The 19,680-nt window shown below is 35.7% G+C and overlaps 1 protein-coding gene across 1 annotated transcript; it reads right to left on the reverse strand.

Annotated features, from left to right (window-relative positions):
• Positions 1-420: 420 nt before the first annotated feature.
• Positions 421-19,554, reverse strand: LOC148956785 (uncharacterized). The gene is made up of 3 exons (XM_089087271.1): positions 19,425-19,554; positions 3,769-4,420; positions 421-1,910 (listed from the first exon to the last, which is right to left on the reverse strand). The coding sequence occupies exons 2-3, from the start codon at positions 4,243-4,245 to the stop codon at positions 729-731; spliced, it is 1,659 nt and encodes a 552-aa protein (XP_088943397.1). The 5' UTR covers positions 4,246-4,420; positions 19,425-19,554; the 3' UTR covers positions 421-728.
• Between the last annotated feature and the right edge of the window lie 126 nt (positions 19,555-19,680).

A 19,680-nucleotide genomic window follows, 5' to 3' on the forward strand; every position in this document is an offset into this window, starting at 1 on the left:
CATATTATTGAAATGTATTAAAAATAAGCAATAGACTGAACTTGGGTTAGTGCAAAAGCTGTCCATAAAGTTCAATAGTTCCGTAACTGGCCAAAGTCCCAGTATTTCTTAAATACTTGAAGGTTTGTTTGCCAAAGTAAAAATTCGTCAATTCGCTTCTGGAGGTTTAATCTTATTAAACATCAAAATCCCATTTAAGCAAACAAAATATTTTTTTTTGTTATGAATACAAATTGATTCATAGGACTTTCATTCTAACTCGGTTCAAATTTTGTTTTTAGTTTGGATGCTTTCTGCAAAACTATGTCCAAATGATCCTCTTATTTTTTTTTTACTCTTTTCTAAAACAATGCAATCAAATTTTGGCCTAGATTTGTCTCTAAGTAGTCACGACTATAATATTGCTCAGAAACAGTGATACACGATCTAAATTTTTATTATTTTTTTCTATACAATTAATACACTGTAAAAATTACTTGAAATACAGAAAATTACTTGCTGAAAAATCATAAGCTGATGAACAGAAGACAACAATGAAGAGTTAATTTTCAGAAGAAACTCAAGTGTCTTTTCCTACAAGTAGAACTATGTGTAATATAAATAGTAAAAAAAAGAGAAAAAAGGATTCAGAATGCCTTTTCAGTACTAAAGACATTAAACAGAAATAGTATATCCCAGGCTTCATTATTAGAAGCAAATCATCTGGTAACACAAGATGCAACAGCCTTTCACTCATCTATTGTAGCTAATTGATACCACAAGTCAAATAGCTTTTTATAAGTGCTGTCACCAGACCAAGCACCTGCACTCCTGCACGACATAAACTGAGCCTTAATGTCTGAATCAATCCATGTCTCAATATAGTTGGCAAATAGGGAGCTAGAGCTTCGAATTAGAATTTCCTGAAGACGAAGTCCATTCATTATACTTGAACGCCCTGATCGTCTCACATCTTTTGACGATGTAGCAACGGGTGCTGGTGTTTCTGCTCGAGGATTAGGTGTAGACGGTCGCTTGGCTGGTGGAGCAGTAGACTGTTTTGGAGTCAATCCATTTGAATTAGTTACAAGAGTTGAAGCTTCTATTTTAGATCTTTTGGCAGGTTTTTTTGGCTCAGCCGGGACTGGTGGCACAGACTTTGCAGATGTGGCAGCTTTTTTAAAAGGGTAAATAGAGCATACACTATAGGATTCTCTTATGAGACTTTCTATATTATGATTGGAAAAGAAGGGCTGCAAGGATGGAGCAAGATTTACTTTATTTATATCCCTGCCTGATTTTATCTCAGGCCAGCCATCTATAATGTTCTTGAAAACTGAGCGCGTTACAGCCATTTCTTCTGGACACCCAACAAGAATAATATCCTTCTCGGCGCAAAATTTTGTCAATTGATAGCTCATATGACCTCGTCGATTACTCAAAAAAAGAACCACAGGAAAACGTTCCTTGCCTTCAGATAGCCAAGCATAAAATACATTGGTGATATACTCAAATATTGTCTGGGATTTTATCCAACCATCACCAGAGCACCCAACCGCCCAGCCTTCGGGCATGCTTTCTCCTATTTCATCTGGCAAAGTTTCAAAGGGATACACGACCATTGGAGGTGCCTGACTTCCGTCAGCACAGGTCACACAAAACAAAGTGAGTATCTCACGATCCCCTTTCCTTACCAATGCATTTGGCTGAAATGGATAATTTACCTCACCAGTATTTGGATTAATTTCAAAACTTAGCTCTTCTCCACAGAAAACTGATCCAGCCTTATCAAGAACTTGCAACTTATTTTCTTCTTTCAAATAGGATCGCACAGCAGAAAACCAACCATCGCGCCCATGGACGAGGCTATTAAATTTTTGTCTTTCCTTCTCAGCTTGGTCAAAAGTAGCAGACTGTCGATTTTGAAAAAGCTAAAAAAAAAAAAACATTTAAGAAAGGAACAAATTAACTGACTATTTTTAAATACAACATTATTAGAATCAAGATAATACCCAAGAATTTCAGAGGAGAGAAGGATTTCAACGAAATAAATAATGTACTAAAAATGCTTGCAACCTGTGCTCTGTTTTACATCTCCCCTGATCTGGACCTCAACTTTAAGATTAAAATATGCCCGTCTGCTTCAATGGGCAGCTTCCCTCTCTTGAATTGTCCAAGGCTAACGGTTATAAAAAAAAGACAAAAAAGGGAAGAGTACTAAGCTTCAGAGTAGACAGGCTTGATAGATCAAATGTGGGACTTCTAATGATAATTAAAAAGATAGGCAAATTAAACAGAAACAGGTGTGTTAATAGTCTGAAAATTTCATCCAGATGGTGAAGTCCCTTTTTATCTTGACTCCAGCACGATATGATGCTTCAGATGCTTAAATTTAAATCATTTCTTTTATCCCCACTGTTTTACAACATTACAGTCATTTCGAAACATAGATAATACCTGCATCACTTGTTTCAAAAGCTTGAAACAGTTTGAACTATTATGCACTATTAAGATCCATGTAGTATTTGCATTATTTGAAAATGCCCAATGGCCGGATCATCGAGTGCGAGATTTGTCCCTGGAGACAGATTTTTTCATACATTTGCCCCCAATAAAAAAAAACAAAAACAATCAAATATGTAAGTTAGATAGATAGATAGATAGAGAGAGAGAGAGAGAGAGAGAGAGAGAGAGAGAGAGAGAGAGGGGACAGGGAGAGAGATAGAAGGGGGGGAGAGGGAAAAACAGATTGAACATCCTAAAATGTGATAAATTTATAAGGGAATTTCCAAAAAATCAGCCCCCCCCAAAAGAAATATAAATTCAAGCACAAAATTCAGCTATGTATATCAATTAATTTATTTCAAAAGGCAATTTTACTCAATCTATACTAAAATGCACCAACACACAAATTCTAGATAAAAAAAGACCCCCCCCCGCGGATTTTGTAAATACATTTTGCATGCCTCCACATTTTAGTGGTGTAGAATTGCAATACTCAAAGGTATGCTTACACTCCCTCATAGATTATGGGAAAATACAGTTGTTTTTAATAGTAAACACTCAGTTTTGACACAGCTAATAAAAGTGTGCAATTTTGAACTGGTAAGTCATACGGGTGTTCACTTTACGTCAGTAGGTTATAGGAATAATTTGTCATATCAAAAACTGTTTTGACACCACTAATAAAGGTGAATAGTTCCAAACTGCTGATTGACACATATGGGCATTTCCCCCCATTACTTACAGGAAATTGTAAAAAATGACAATACAAAAATGCTCATTGTTTAATATTTTTGATGGCTTTAAAGTTCTTTAACATTTTTATTTAATACAGTTTTTTTTTATTGACTTTTAGTTTCCAAGGTGTTTTTTCTAAGTTAGGTAGCTGGGCAGCATATTAAAAAGAGAGACACACCAACAGGAGGTAGCCATCATCCCTTGGAGACACCTTATGAGGAAGAAAACATGTCATAAATATTACAGACAAACTGCATTAGCCTACCTTCCTTTGTTTTTTTTTTTATATCCGAAAATTCTGGAGAATCATCTAAACATTTATCTTTCCCAATGAAACTAAAAATGTGGTTTAGCACCTCTAGATGGGATTTTCAGTGGACCCATAGTTAAAATGTCCAAGTTTTTTCATGCATCCCTTACAAATGTCACTAGATTTTTATTTTACAGTTGAAAGTTATCTTTTATAATCAAAAAACAGAAAAAATAAGAACCTCGTTTATAAAATTTAGAATGAATATTGGGAGCTGCTAAGTACTTACAAACACTTACCGCAACCCATCCTTCACTTGGCAAGCCATCTTTGAACTTATTTGCTGAAGCAAAAAAATCTTCATTATCTTTCAGGCATTTCTGGACAGTTTCTCTCAATTCAGAATTTTTAATATTGAAACCAGCTCGTGCCAAATCCAGTATCCACTGTGCCAGGATCTTTTCCATTTCACGGTCAATCGCCTTTGTACTACTAATCTGCTTCTTTTTTAGTGGCTTACGTCCAATGTTCTTTACTTTCCAAGTCTTCAAACGCAACTGCATTGTACTAGCAGGAATATTATAGTCCTGACATGCTTTTGATGCACTTAAAGCCCCACTTGTAATAGCTTCTAAAGCCTCTTGCATGTCCTCCTCTGTCCATCCACGTCGCTTTCGTGGATAATGCTTATTACGAGATTCATTAGCTATTGTCCCTGGTTCCATATCTGAAAACTCTTCCATTGTTGTCGTTGGCGATCCTGGCTCTGTTTTCATACCGTTTAACGTGATTTATTTTTTAACAAGCAATAAATAATTGACAGTTTCCAAAATGACAATGTCAATGAAAGAACAGATTTAAAACCATGCAGTGCCTTTATATACTAAATGTTTTGGGAACTTGTCCAGTCACTCCTCTAATTGAAACGGAAACAAAACATACTACTGGCACCTAAAAATGAGACTCTATTATGCAAAAATGCTAATGCTGAACATTACTATAAAATAAGAATGACACAACAAATGAACAGAATGATACCAGACTATCAAATCAGAAATAGACATAGTTCTGCAAATTACCTAACTTCCACTTTTAATTTTATGTTGTTGTGAATTTTTGTATCAACCATGGTTCATAAAGGCATTTTAGTGCTTTTAAATTTCATATCATCATAAACCTAGAGCTGTAAAAAATAAATTTAAATACATATACCCTACAAGTAAAACAATTTTTGAGATAGCCTATTTATTCTTGTACCAACTTGGTACTAATGAATGCAAGTACAACACTAGCTAAAATATTTTGACAATAGATTTTATGGGCTTGCTGGCTGTCTTTACAGCAATGGTGAACTGATGTTGACAGATAGAACTGATGTTGCCAATATCAGTTCCAACAACAACTTTCCAACATCATGTTGTAAAGTGATTTACAGTTTTATTGCTACACTGGGAATCAACAAGGTCTAATTTTTCTAAAAATATAAACCATAGCATTAAGATTCAATGATTTCACAATAACCCAGTAAAAATAGCTCAAAAAAAGGCCCAACCTCAAACAAATTGCAACAAAAATGATTTTTACACCAAAAAATGCAGAAAAATCAGGGGAAAACAGGGGAACCAGGAGAAATTTCGCAAAATCCAGAAGTGTTTGGATTGATCCAAGTCAAGATGATTTCCGATGTAATTTTTAACGTAGAAGCCAAATCTTGCATCAGAATCTCGATTACTCTGTCCCCTGAAAATTTATGAATGGAGGAAAGGGGGGGGGAATAAGGGGAGATTTTGGTTTTTCAGGTCATTGCAATGTTAAGATGCGACCATTCTGCTAGCAGGTTATAGGCCTGGCATCAACAAGTTAGCATTCGGCATGACACCTAGCGACGAGTTCTCTGGACTGAAATCTAGTGTCTCTTCAGTGACTGAATTACCCAAAATGTAACGCGCTGAATACTCAAAATTGGTAAGTTTTCTTGTGAATATTTGGTCATTTTTGTTCCGAATCTTCAAGAATGTTAGTCATTTTTTGTTTATCTTGTACCATTGAGAATTCTTTCGCTTTTAAGTGGCTACTATACTCAGTTTCGTGACATTTTATCTCTATTTTTACCAACGGCATCTTGCGACTCCTGGAACCGAATCTTCATGCTTGAAATGATCAATCCGTGGAAACTGTGTTAGTTACCTCACTGACAACAGTTCACTATGTTCGTTCAATTTGTGCTTCAATTTCAGTTTTCTACCAGAAGAAGACAAATCTCGTGAATTTCGTTGCTCCATATCTCCCTAATTATCAAACTAAAAAATTTCACAAACAGGGAGTGCTTACAACATCTTATCAGTCGTGTAAAATGTTCAGTTTTGTTCTTGCGTCGGGGATTGGTTTGTTTAATTGGTTTTACCGTTTACACTAGTTGATATGATTATCTACTGTATATCTTTTCTAATTCACTGATGATTATTTGGGTTATTTTTTTTTACCAATTGCAGCTTGATGCAATGATGTTCATATTATTTATGTTTGTTCAGTATTTAGGAGCCTAAAAAAAAGAAACATGTCGTGTACCTACAGAGCAGTGTATAATTGAGTTTTTCTTTCTCGTTTTGTGTAATTTGTTCAAAGAGCTGATTTAGATCTAAGCTCCAGCGTTCGTCACTAAAAACCACATGTACAACACCTAAGTTTATGTGTATTGCTTTTTTTTGCTTATTGCTCCGTCTTTTCCTTTTTGTATGACGGGTTTTCCAATAAATTAATAATAATAATAATAAAGGAGATGTTATAGAAAGGAATCCTTGTTATAGAACAAGTCTTCATGAAAACCCTGAAGACTGCTGGCGGTCTCACTAGAGGGAGAGGTATGAATGAAGTGCAGCAGTCGATCTGGACACCATCTATGCCAGTGCGAGCTCAAATGAATGCAATCGTGCAAGACCTAACCGGATCTGTTTACCACACAAGCGACCAGCACGTTGATACATTGGGGTCCAGGATATTGAGAGACAGCAAAGATTTGCAGAAGTTGCTCAAGTTCCTTGAGCCTTTGCAGCCGTTCAACAGGGGTCAGGAGCTAATGAATATTGCTACTGGAGTGAAAGGTTTGCCAGAGGTCAACGTTGACGAAGCAAAAGAGGTTGGGTTGCACATACTGCAAGAGATGGTTGGAAAGCCAGTAGACTTTTGTACTCAAAAGGAAAGATAAAGTCGTAACTATGGCTGCAAAGTCGGCTCCGAAGCTTGATGGTGAACCAGTTGAGATTGACCAAACGTTATTGTTCCAGCGACTAGTGGCTGTAGCCACTGCTGATGGTCAGGATCTGTCGGATACTCTTGGTTATGAACTTTGCTCTTTTCCTCCTACACTTTTCGGGTCATACCAACTACTACGCACAGCTGACAAGGCTTCCCTCTCAAATGCCCTCTGGAAAATGAATCGAAGGCTCTTCTGAAAATCTTTCAACAAGTTGCAAATATGTTGTAGATGGAGGATGGCTCCTACATAAATTGCCTTGGACAACCAGCGCTACTTTTGGACAAATATGTCTGGCCTACGCTAGCTATGTCAAAGCTCATTTTGGAAATGCTACGGTTGTATTCGACGGATACGAAGATTCACCGTCAACAAAAGACCAGACTCACTTGAAAAAATCGAAAGGCATAAGATCTCCTGATATTGACTTTACTGGGACAACAGCGGTAACCCTCAAAAAAGACTTTTTCCTGAACAACCTGAAGAGCAAGGGAAAATTCATCCTCCTGCTTGGTGCAGTGCTAAGCTCGTCAGGATGTCACATGGTGTATGCTTCAGGTGAAGCAGATTTCACGATTGCAGCAGCTGCAGTGACAAGTTATTCTGAGGTAGAAACCTGTCTTGCTGGCAGTGACACAAACCTGCTCGTCTTGCTTCTTCACTATTGCCAGCCAGGAAGCTACCCACTTTTCTTTTGAGCAGAGACCAAGCCAGGAATATCCAAACTCTACAACATAAGAGAACTAAAAAGCAATCTTGGGGAAGTTGCAGAGGTCATACTGCCCATCCATGCTTTCCTGGGATGTGATACGACCTCTAGGTTCTACAGCGTAGAAAAGCCAGTGTCACTTTTATTGGCTAAGATCAATGAAGAATTCAGAAAAAAATACGGCGGTTTTTGCCAGAAGAACTCAGAAAAGCATCAGATCATCAGTGCAGGCGAAAAGCTCACACTGCTTGTTTATCGGGCTAAAGCTGATACCAGCCTTCAGGATTTGCTTCACACCATGTTTGTCACAAAACTGGCTTCTTTGACCTCGTTTGTCTGCCCAGAAAGCTTGCCTCTGACATTGTCAGCTGCAAAGTTTCACTTCTTCAGAGTTTTCCTACAGGTCATGGAATGGATGGGTTGCTCAGCTGATTTGGACCCATGTGACTGGGGTTGGCCGCTAGACAGAACCAAGTACGTACCTGTAACAATGGACTTGAAGCCAGCACCCAAAGCACTACTGAGAATGGTACAATGTGCTTGCAAGCCAGGTTGTGAAACAAAGCGTTGCAACTGAAACAGACTTCCCTGCACAAAAGCATGTGCCGAGTGTCATGGTACCAACTGCCAAAATTCAGAAAGCATTGACCTTGATGATGATTTCAACAACCCTGTTTTAAGTTTTTTATTATTTGATTTGCTTTAAGTCTGTGATTTGCCGAAGTACAATCCATCTGTACCAATTTTATACACCGTGATGATTCTTAGTATACTGTGATCGAATCCTTGTTGAAATGGGCTCTGCAGCCAAAAAAAAAAAAAAAGAAAAAAAATAAAAAAAGGAAAGAGAATTAAATTTCCCTACTTTTCACTTTCTGCCAGTTTTTTCCGATGAGGGGAAACTAGTATTCTGAAGGAAGATTTGGATTCTGCGTCTCAAATAATATCAGAAATAGTCTTTACAGCAATGAAATCGAGCGAATCTGAGTCTTCCTCATTTTCCCCTGTTTCCCCTGCTAACCCTATCAGATACCCCGGTGGTGTGATATAATAATTCTGATGCAGAATTCGAGTTCTGCGACTTCAACCTACGTAGGACTGGGTATTTACATTGCTAAAATCAGAGGTCCTGGCATTTTTTTAGAATTTTCCCTCTTTCCCCTGTCAAACTTTTTTCCATTGGTGGATTTTGGTTTGGTTTTAGTATGTTGTTCTCCTTATTTTTCTGCATTTTTTGGTGCAAAAATCATTTTTGTTGCAATTTGTTTGACCTCAAACACTATTTTTACTGGGCTACAAGGGCATTTTCACTAAACACCAGCATCAGATCACTGAGCCCTTTATTACCTATTGTTGGTCTTGGGTAGGTTTTAATCAGGCTTAGTGTAGAAAAGAATCTTTCATTACTAGCCGTTGTGAGAGGCAGTGATTCAATTGAGAACATTTTTTTACACACAAACTTTTCACACTTCAGATCAAATCAATAGAAATTGCAACTACAGATTTGGGACCCCTCCTAAAGTCAGCAGGGGTCTACATCCCTAACTAGTTCCCCTCCCCCCAAATGACGCAAGTGCTTTGCAGGTTGCTTTTATTTAATCATTGATTAACATAATGGCTGTTTCTTTTCAATCATGTAACCTAGAGAAGAATTGCTCCCTCTAATGTTTCACTGTAACAAGAATCTGTAAAGCTAATTGGTAACCTAGAAAATCCACTCTTGAACGGTCACAGATAAAAAAAACTTTCAATACGGTACTAGCAAAAGGTATCTGGGTTTAATTTCATCTGTTGCCTGTTGATAGTAAATAGTGCACATAGAATTCAGTAATTTTTTTTTATATAATTGCAAAAAAAAACAAAAAAAAAAACTTATAGCTGATATTATTCTTGGGAAAGCAAACAGTTTTACTCTTGCCCTAAAGAATTTAGAAGTAGATTAGAAGCAATACAGTTTATTCACAAACATAAGTAATAAATCCAAGGAAAAATGGACAAAAGCATACAAAACATATATATTAATTTGTCAGGTTTCAACTCATCAATGTTGGTCTAGAAGCAAAAAAAAAAAGATAAAAAACACGACTGAAAACAAGGGGTAACATTAAAACTTAAAACAAACAGAAAATATTCTGTATATGAGAGTTGCACCCTTCTCAATCCCTTGGACTGTTAGGTTAAAATTTTTAGTTTTTTCATAAAGCTCCCATGAAAAATTACCCCTGCAGTAATCCTCTCCCTCTACCTGAAAAAAACTCTATAAATTTCCCAATAACAAATACTATAATAATGTAAACATTGGTGAAATTCCATAGCTTACAGCTCTTTCCCCAGGTACTATGGGGGTAATGTGATCCCTAGAGGCAGAGTTATTGGATCACTCAACAATGCTGAACCAAATGGCTATTTCAACATTTTGATTGGATATCTCTGGGGAAAAAAGGGAGTGGGAGGGGGCTAGTTACCCTCCAATCTTTCAGGAGCCTGAAAAGCACAGTATAAATTTTTATGAGCCCCTGTCTAATTTCCTTGAACCATTCATACAATACAATCGACCTCAGCAAAACAACAACAAAAAGCAAATAAACACACATCCATGATCTTTCTTCTTGCAAAATACAAAAACAAAAATCCCCATTTTCGCATATAGGAGCTTGAGACATTAACAGTAGGGTTCTCTGATGTGCTGAATTTGATCAAGTAATTTAATAAACTAAATGAGTTTTATATATTTCGTATCACCATAGAAAACAATTCTTTTGACCTGTTAATTGTTACCAAAATTTAGTTTTTTTAGAGTTTTGGTTACCATTTGGCCAAGTACTAATTTGGTTACCACAAACTGTTTGATCACACATTGGAGATAATCTGAATACTGATCATTCATTTTTGCACACTAATTTGCTATGGACAAAATCAGTTTGCTGAAAAATTTTCTGCCATGACTGCAATTATTGGACCAGAGTTGAGAATATCAGCATGACTAAATACAATTCTTTGAACAGGGCTTCAGGGATTCAATCACTAAAAGCTTCAGCCCAGGTCAAAAATCATTTGGAGGCCTTGGTCTCTAGCTTTAGTTCTACAAGCTTTCGGCCTTTCCTCGGAAACAGCTTTGTTACTCTGGAATGATCCTGTCAATACCTAAATGAAACCCAAACACACAGAAATTACAATAAATAACTGAGTCAAACTCAAAATGAGCAGAAATTTAGAGCAGTATGGGAGAGAGGGGTGAAACTGCACAGGGGTGACTCCGTATGTTTGACATCTTGTCTAAAGTTTTTGAGCTAATCCATTCAAAAAATTCCTACTAGATACCCTTCATGTAACACACATTTAGCACAAGTTTTCAATTTTGGTTAAAAGAGACAACCGAGAAAAGAGATAAAGAAGTTTTATATGCCTGATAGAAATCCTGACACATGTAGCCTTTGTCAAATATTTTCTAAGTTATTGTAGCTATTGGGCCATAAATTAGCAGGATGCAACCCCTGCTATTTGCATGGCAATTTTCATCAGTAAATATCAGGCCATTATCTACAAAGAAATAAATTTTTAAAATGGTATCAACATGGGGCAACTCTAGACACTTTTTTGGGGGTAATTCCAGACACTTTTCATGGTGTCCAGTTTCGCCCTGTACTGACAGAAGTCTTTTGTAACTTGGAAAATGGAACTAAATGTAGCTGGAGGCAGAATATCAGTAAAATGAATAGCGTTTGTGTTGTGTTATAGAGGACATGAAGTAATAACTGTAGAAAAAGGCAAAAGTAGAATTCTGACAGAAGTACCAGAAAAAAGGGTACTAGAAGCAGAGACTGAGCTAAGGCTTGCTAAAGAAAAAAAAACGTTGATAAAAAAAAGTCAAAGGTTTCATTCATTGCCGACAAAACTAGAGGCAGCATTTCAGACAGAGATATGCAGCTCAATGACGAGTTGGATGACAAGTCTTTATATTGTGGAAGTATCTGTGAGATTGGGACTGATGAAAAATTATCTTGTGGAAATTTTGTGCTTGTAAGGTTTATGGTGGGAAAGAAGCAAAATTCTGCTGTTTATTAAGTTGGTGAAGCTGAAGAAATAAGTGGCAGAGTAACAAAAAAAATACCTGTGCAAGTTTGGTGGGAAGTTCATCTTCCCTGAATGTCAATATTGTGCAGAAACTGACTTTCAAGACTATCATGAAGCTTCCCACACTGTTTTTAGTAAGACGAATTGGGCAAACAGCCAAAGCTCTTGTATTTGGCTGTGATTTGGCCCAATTTCCCATAAACAAATTTAGTGTTGCATTTAACTTGTATATTATCTGAATAATTGTTAATATTATCTGAATCAATTATTACAAGCATTAATCAACAAATGTCCAGAAATGCCCTATGTATGTCCAAAGTCACCCCCTGGTTGGGGCAACTTTGGAAACTTAAAGAGGTCATACGTTTTTGGGTCTCTCCAAGAAACAACTTGATGGATGCCATTGAAAAAAAAATCACCTAGAAAAGTGAATAATTGGGTTATCTATTAGCGTAAAAAGGAAGTTTGTATCTTTGGAAATTCACCTTGTAGGGGTCAAAATCCTCAAAACGTATGGTTTCACTCCTCTCTCCCCAAGGGGTGATGCCCCCATGCCTTCTGAAAACCAGAACATAATTTACACTTTTTGTGTAAATTTTGCCCAACATCCTGTAAAAATTCCCTTAAAATTTCACCTTTGCACCACTAGGCTTATAAGCCCACTAGACCATAATGACTGATAAGCTTTTGAATGCTGACTTCACCTGTCAAAAGCCATTTCAGTTTGATGACTCCTCCAGGACAAGGTGGCATAGTAAGAAATTTTCCCAGAAGAGGGCAGATACCCGAGTCCTCAACCACTACTTTTCCAATAGAGTGATTGCCCATTGGAACAATCTTCCTGATACTGTTTGCAATTACTCCATTTGTTGATGCCTTTAAGATTGCTATTGACAAGTGTTGGTCCATCAAACCATGGAAGACAGAGTGGGATGCAATTCAGTCAGTGACTCTCCATCATCACTACCCAGTGACTCTACAGCATTTTTCTCTTATTTCACTGGACAATACAATTTAAGGTATTTAGCCTCAGTAGTAGTAGCAATAGCAATGTGCATAGAGTGCCTTTTGGTTAGTTCAACATCCCTCTCAACCTCCCAGAAAGTGTCAACCTAATACTCTAAGCCATTCCTAAGAAATTATTCATACACCCCTTTGGCAACCTAAGTGCACATAGTAGGTCTTATTTTGTTCAACATCCCTCTAAATATTCTATGAAAGTTTCAGTTCTGGAAAGTTAATACTTTTAGTCTCAGTAGAAAGAGTAGTTATAAATAGTGGTAACATGCACATAGTGTCTTTTGGTTAGTTCAGCATCCCCCACACAATGCCCAGAAAGTTTAAACTTAATACTCCAAGCTGTCCCTAAGATATTGCTTATATGCCCTTCTGACAACCTGCATGCACATAGTGCGTTTTCACTTCCTCTCCCACTCAACATACCCTGAAAGTTTCAACTCAATGCTCTAAACTATTCCTGGAATATTGCTGATACGCCCCTTTGGCAACCTGAATACACATATTGCTTCCTGACTTAGTTAAACATCCCACTATATATTCCCTGAAAGCTTTGCCTTAATATCCTTAGCTTCAATAGTAGCAACAGTTGTAGTAGAAGTAGCAGCAATAGTAACAGTATGCACATAGCACCTTTCCTTTCAAAATTCCCCTCAGCATATGCTAAATGTGTTAACTTAATACCCTAAATGGTTTCTGCAACATTGCTGATACATTCTTTTGACCACCAGCAGGCACATACTGTGTTTTTGTTTAGTCCAACACCCTTGCAACATTCCCTAAAATTTTTACCTAAATATCTTTAGCTTTAGCAGTAGAAGTAGTAGTGGTAGCATGCAAATATAGCCTTTCATTAATTCTGAATCCCCCCCCCCAACAACAAGCCCTGTACGTTTCAACTTAATGCTCCAAGCCTTTTCTAAGAAACTGGTGATACACCCTTTTGACATCCTGCATATACACAGGGTGTTTTGATTCCATTCAACTGCCCCCTCAGTATTCCCTAAAATTTTTACCTTCATATCCTTAGCCTTTGTCATAGCAGTAGTAACAGCAGAAGCAATAGTAGAATGCAAATCATTCCCTTTATCATACTCGGGAAGTTTCAACTTAATACTGTACACTGTCCTCAAGATGGTGCTGATACATCCTTTTGACAAACTGTATGCACATAGTGCACTTTAATTTAGTTACCTTCCCCCTCAACATTTCCTGAAATTTTCACCTTAATATTCTTAGTCTTAGTAGTAGTCACATTAAAACTAGTAAAAGCAGTGGTAGCATACTCACAATGCCTTTTGATCAATTGATCATCTCCCTCATTATTACCTGACTTCCAACTTTATACCTTAAGTACCAAAGAATCTGACATGCTACTGCTTCTGTAATCTGTAGTCTTCTCTTCTTTCTTCAAATGCAGTTTGGGGGTTGACATTAATATTGCCTTGTGTAGATGGTCACAAGTGTTTCTTGTTTTGCCAATACTATTTGCCATTGGAAGTTCTAATTATGTCTAATCTAGGTTGCTGCAATATGTCAACAATAATGACTTTCTGCCAAGTACAATCTCCAGCTTGAATTGTAACAGACTGGATGTATATTATTTTGGTGGTGTGGATTAGAAGTTCAACTATTTATGCATCATTCTTTCACAAAACTTCTAAATACATTTGAATTAAACTGTTGGCCGTGTCTGACATAATGATTGAAGAAAGACCTTCACAAATGATTCTTCAGACATTAAATTACTTTATTTGAATAGGAATTAGTCTCTAGTTTGTCAATCTTAAAAAATATACTGAAATATTCTACAGCAACTGAATAATATCTACATTCAAACTGGAAGAGCAAAACTTCAACATGCTCTGAAATGTAGGTAATTATTTCAAGCTGCCAAAAACAACAAACTATTGAACAAGCTCAAACCTAGATAAGAGACATGGAGACAAGATAAGTGTTTTGCATTCTTTTGGTAGTGATGAGGCAACTATCTTTCATGATGATACCACTAACCATAGTTAATTGTTTTCTGCTTTCTACTGACAAATAATAAGGTGCAAGGTGTCACTTATCAAGTAGCTGAAAGCAGAGAAAAATACATAGTGGCTAATGACTTGTGAAGGAAACATGCTAAACAAATAAAGTGCCACAGTAAATGTAATATCATTAGATTTCTTATGTTACACTATTTCCAAACATCATGGTTACTTTATTGACTATAGACCTCCTCCCCTCAAATTGATGGTACAATATATAGCCATAATAAAATAATTATCTGTCAATTGAATGTCATCATACATCATAAGTCTCTTAGTCTAGAATTGATGTGATCTAGTTTAGTCTTGGATTGTTAGCAATATTTAAAAAAAATGTTATTTGAAATTATATTTAAAGAATTGAATAACAATGGAAGAAAACATTGATAAATCTGACTAATAAAAACATAGTGCAAATTATTAACTAAGAATTTCATTGTTCAAATGTTTTTTTTTTTTAATATTATTAAGCCTATATATGGAACCATCAGGGAGGAGGGGAGGAAGGGATGACAATATTCATTTTCAGAAAAAGAAATTTGGAAATAGCCACCCAAAAATTATAGATTATGGACCTTTCAACATCTAGGAAAGGAGTTGAACTATTTGAATGAAACTCCCAGACATAACAACCATGAAAAGGTATCTTAAAACAAAAAAAAATCTAACTCATTCTCTCTCCAAAATGCACCAGCCTTTGATAAGTTTTTACAGTCTTTGTGTTATAGAAGTAAGACCCTGAGAAATAGATTTACTGCTCAAATGAGGCAAAAGGAAAGTGTTTGAGCCTCACACAAGTAGAGTTCTAACTTAGGGGCTACTTACTATCTTGCAAAGTAGTTGCAAAGGACTGCAGGGCCTAAGATATACCCTGGGGAGATGTTTTCAAGCAACTATCTCAACTTTTTCTCATTTATATGGGTTAAAAGACTGAACTGATAATAAGTGTAAAACTACCTAAGTGTGGACAAAAATATATTTTACTTTAATTTTGAGTTTCTAGTCCTTTTTTTCACTGGCCACAGTCTTTGAAATGTAATTTAGGTATAAGCCTAAATTAGGGGCTATGAAAAAGAAACCTGTTAAGAAAAAAAAATCTTACTTCATAATATACAGAATAATATTATAAAAAGACTTTGACTTCAGGTCCACTATACTTACCCCCAGCCCCCCTCTAATGTTCAAATATATAAACCGAATTATGTATTTCATATGTATCTTTCATTTTCTTCATTTTGTCATAGAGAAATTCAATTTATGGGTACATAGGTTGAAATGGGTAAACACTCAGATTAACAAAGTATTCAGATAGCTAAGAAACAAACTTACCTCTAAAATCAGAATTTCATCCTGAATCCAAAGATGACATTTGTTTCTGTTGCAAACTCAATTTTAACCTGAACTTTATAACCTTACCCAAATATATAGCCTGTATTATATATTTTGGTTGTATTTATGGATTCTTGATTTTTTCACCCTTGATTCAATTTATGGGTAAAAAGGTTTTAACAAGATTGGTGCTAACACAGGTATATAAGCTGTATTTTAAATAAGAGAAAAAGGTTTCATAATTGAGAGTCAGTAAAGGATTTAAAATTGAATTTGTAACAGAAACTTCAATCACATGGCATGGCAAAATGCATGGAAAATAAATAATTTGGGCTATATATTTGCAAATTAGGAGGGGGTGGGGTGGGTAAAATAAAGTGGAGCTGTAGTCAAAAATATGTTAACCTGAATTATTCTACACATTACAAAGTAAGAATTGTTTTTTTTTAACATGTATACTGCAATTTATATTGTTTTTGCAGGATTTTAACCCATATCAAAGCTTTTCCAATAAATTTATGGAATACATTTACATGTCTTTAAAGCCATATTGTAAGTTATGGGTAAAATTTTTTTTAAGTATATGATTTTGCCTATCTTAGAAACTAATTGAGTCAAGTGTATGAATATCTTTTGAGATGGATCCACAGCCCTAATGATCAAAGTCAAACTATTCTGAAGTACCTATCTCCAACCCTTCCCATTGAAGAGGGCAGTGACCTTATGATGGCCTTTTATAATATTTGTATTAAAGAAAGGTAATTTTGTAGTTTACAACATAATTTAGTTAGTATTAAAGTGAATACATTACTTGATGCCTTTTTTATGCTCTTTCATGATTCAATAAATGCTTTGGTACTTATATTTTATAGCAACCATGCTTTGTTCTTACTTTAACCCTTTTTTGACTGATGGGAACTCAGTCCCATTATGTAAAAACCCTTCAAGCACTTATAAATCAATTACTACAGTGATAAAACTGTTCCATCATGTTCCACCTTATCTAGCCATTTGATTAATGGGTAACAAGTGAAGGTAGTGTTCAGTTGGAGTTATTTAGCTGACAGTGAAGTTTGGCTGTTTATTTTTTTCAAAAAAGGTAGAAGCCACAGTTTTTTATTTGCAATAACAAGTTACAGCATGGTAAGATCAGCTCAAAAACTGCAAGTTATTACTGATGTGTAATAAAATATTTTAGAATAAAAAAAGATCTGATAAAGCACTTTGGATGCCTGTGGTTGGGATTCTATTTTTTGGACCTTACAGTCCCAGTGGCCAAGGCCCTTGCATGGTGGAAACTGTAAAGTCCTGCTGATTGAAGTAAATAAAATGGCACTTTCAAAAATGTTTAATGATAATCAATTTCTAAAGCAGCAGTTATCTTAGAATTGTTTTGTTCTGGTATATTTCAACTTCCTACGCCCTGTGGCTTTTTGTTTTAACAGACCTTGCTCATTACACCTGCCAACTCTATTTCTCTCTTATTTCTTTTTTGCCTGTTATTGGTTCTTTTTTCCAGACCATGCAAAAGCAAATGTCTACCAATCAGAGTATCATACTGAATGCCAAAGAAGAAATGGGAAGCAATCTTAGTGATTTAGATGAAGATCATGACTGGTTTCAGCAGTCTGAATAGATAGAACTGGATCTACAGGAAAACACCAACACCTAGGAGAATGCTATGGAGCTGGAGCTGAATCAGCTAATGCTCTCCTATGTTCAGATATACCAAATGATGGGGAAGACTTGTCAGCCACTCCTCAAATCCAACTGAAACAGATCCTTGCCTTGCTTTGCCTTCAACTTCATCAGCAACAACTCCATCTTGTGCAGATTATCATCCAAAGAAAAATGTAAGGCCACTGACAAGGAAGGCAAGTCATTGAACCACAATGGACTTGGAATAAAGTTGTTGCACAAACCCACCAGTTGGACTTGATGAGCCCTGAGGCTAATTTAGAGGAAATAGGGAGTGAATAAACTCCAATGGATTTTTTTTTCTCACCTGCTTGAGCAATGAGCTTCTTCAGCTTCAGGTTTTTCAATAAAATCTTTATTCACTTCAGAAGGGCAGGAATATCAACAAATCTTTAAATTAGCCAACTGGCCAACCAGTATTTTAAGCCTAGGAGTCTAGCTGGACAAAAGGAAACAAATTAAGAAAACAATTCTTACTCCATAACATGTAGAATAGGGTAAAGTTCTACAGAATCATATTATTGACTTACGCATAAAGTGAATATACCATTTAATGCCTTTTTTGGTAAAATTCTACTTTAGCTACTTTTGGCTATCTTGGAAAGGAGTTTGGTTAGGAAAATGAAACTTTCAGAGATAAATCTAAAGGCTGAAGCATGTTCAGGGAAGGTATTTTGAAGTACCTACCTCCACTCCTTATCCCTCTAGAAGGTCATGACCTTTGATGACCTTTAAAAATCTGTGTGTTATAAAAGTGATACCTTGTAAAATAGATCTTCTGATTAAAATGAAGTCCAACTAAATTGTTTTCAGCTTCACAACTTTGCTCAATCCTGATTTATAGAGTTTTAAAGATATGCAAATACATTTCCTAAATTTTGAAAATTAACATTGATATGGCTTAAAATACTACTCAAAGAACAGGAATTGCATTTTCAAAACTAAAGCCAGAGAAAAACAATCTTATAACTGAAAATTAAGGTAAAATATTGTTTTGTCAAAATTTCAATAGGTATAGACCTGTCATGTAGGCAAATTTCAGGATCCTCTAGAGGGAGAAGGAGAGGAGATAAGTACTTCAAAATACCTTCCCAGGACATATTTTAGCCTGTAGACCTATCCCTGAAAGTTTCATTTTCCTAACATCACCCCTTTCCAATATAGGTAAAAGTAACTAAAGCAGAATTTTACCCCTTTTTTTTATGCTGATTATGAATATAATAAGCAAGAAATTCATTTGATTCTGAATGAATCAGAAATTCATTTCTGATAGAAATGCTTAGGCTAGTATATTCATAATCAGCATAAAAAAAGGCATTAAATTCTGTATTCACTTTATTCCTAACTCAATAATATGATTTCATAGAACTTTACCTAGAATAGTCCTAGTTAACACATTTTGCAGGGGGAGAGCCTTTATCTTCACTTCTTTGCTTGTTTTTCTAAGAAATACATGAATTTCTTAGAGCCTATATATTCACAGAATATATATCCCCAGCCCCCTAATGTGTAAACATATACCTAGAATTGCATCCTCAATCTAGATGTAACATCCTTTTGCATCACAAATGAACTTTACTCCGATAGCCTATTAGCCATGTGGTGGATGTCCCTTTTCTTGTGCCTCTTTTGAGCAGAAGATTTATTTTGCGAAATTTTCATTTTTAAAATAGAAAGATTATTATAGCTCCAGCAAATTCACCCTACTCCACCTGTCTTTTTATTACCTAGTCTATGGAAAACGTAGGTCTGCAAAACATGAGCATAGACCTAGGCAAAAAAATATATCAAGCAACAAACCTGAAATTTTACAATAGGATTGAAACAAACCCTTCTTACTTGTTTTTCAATATTCTCTGTTGTTTCTCCAGTAAAGCAACAAGATCTTGCAAAGATAATTTAGAAATTGGGTCAGTCATCAGATCTAAATAATTAAGAATATTTGAATAATTTCTGGCATGTAAACAGCAACTTGTTTGCTATTAGCGACAAAAATAAAAGCAAAATGAAAAAAAAACCCTATTAATACATAAATTGCTAGACAAAAAGAGTATTTTAATTTTCTTTGTTTGTTTTTAAAATGAATACTATTTAA

The sequence above is a fragment of the Artemia sp. Qi Xiang Cuo genome, chromosome 1, assembly GCF_049724085.1.
Source record: "Artemia sp. Qi Xiang Cuo chromosome 1, ASM4972408v1, whole genome shotgun sequence".
Taxonomy (NCBI): domain Eukaryota; kingdom Metazoa; phylum Arthropoda; class Branchiopoda; order Anostraca; family Artemiidae; genus Artemia; species Artemia sp. Qi Xiang Cuo.

Excerpts from the sequence above, each read along its gene's own strand:
- LOC148956785 (XM_089087271.1), bottom strand. The coding sequence starts at position 4,245 with ATGAAAACAGAGCCAGGATCGCCAACGACAACAATGGAAGAGTTTTCA. Across the intron at positions 1,911-3,768 it reads CAAGTGAAGGATGGGTTGCG|CTTTTTCAAAATCGACAGTC; the intron begins GTAAGTGTTTGT and ends TTTTTTTTTTAG.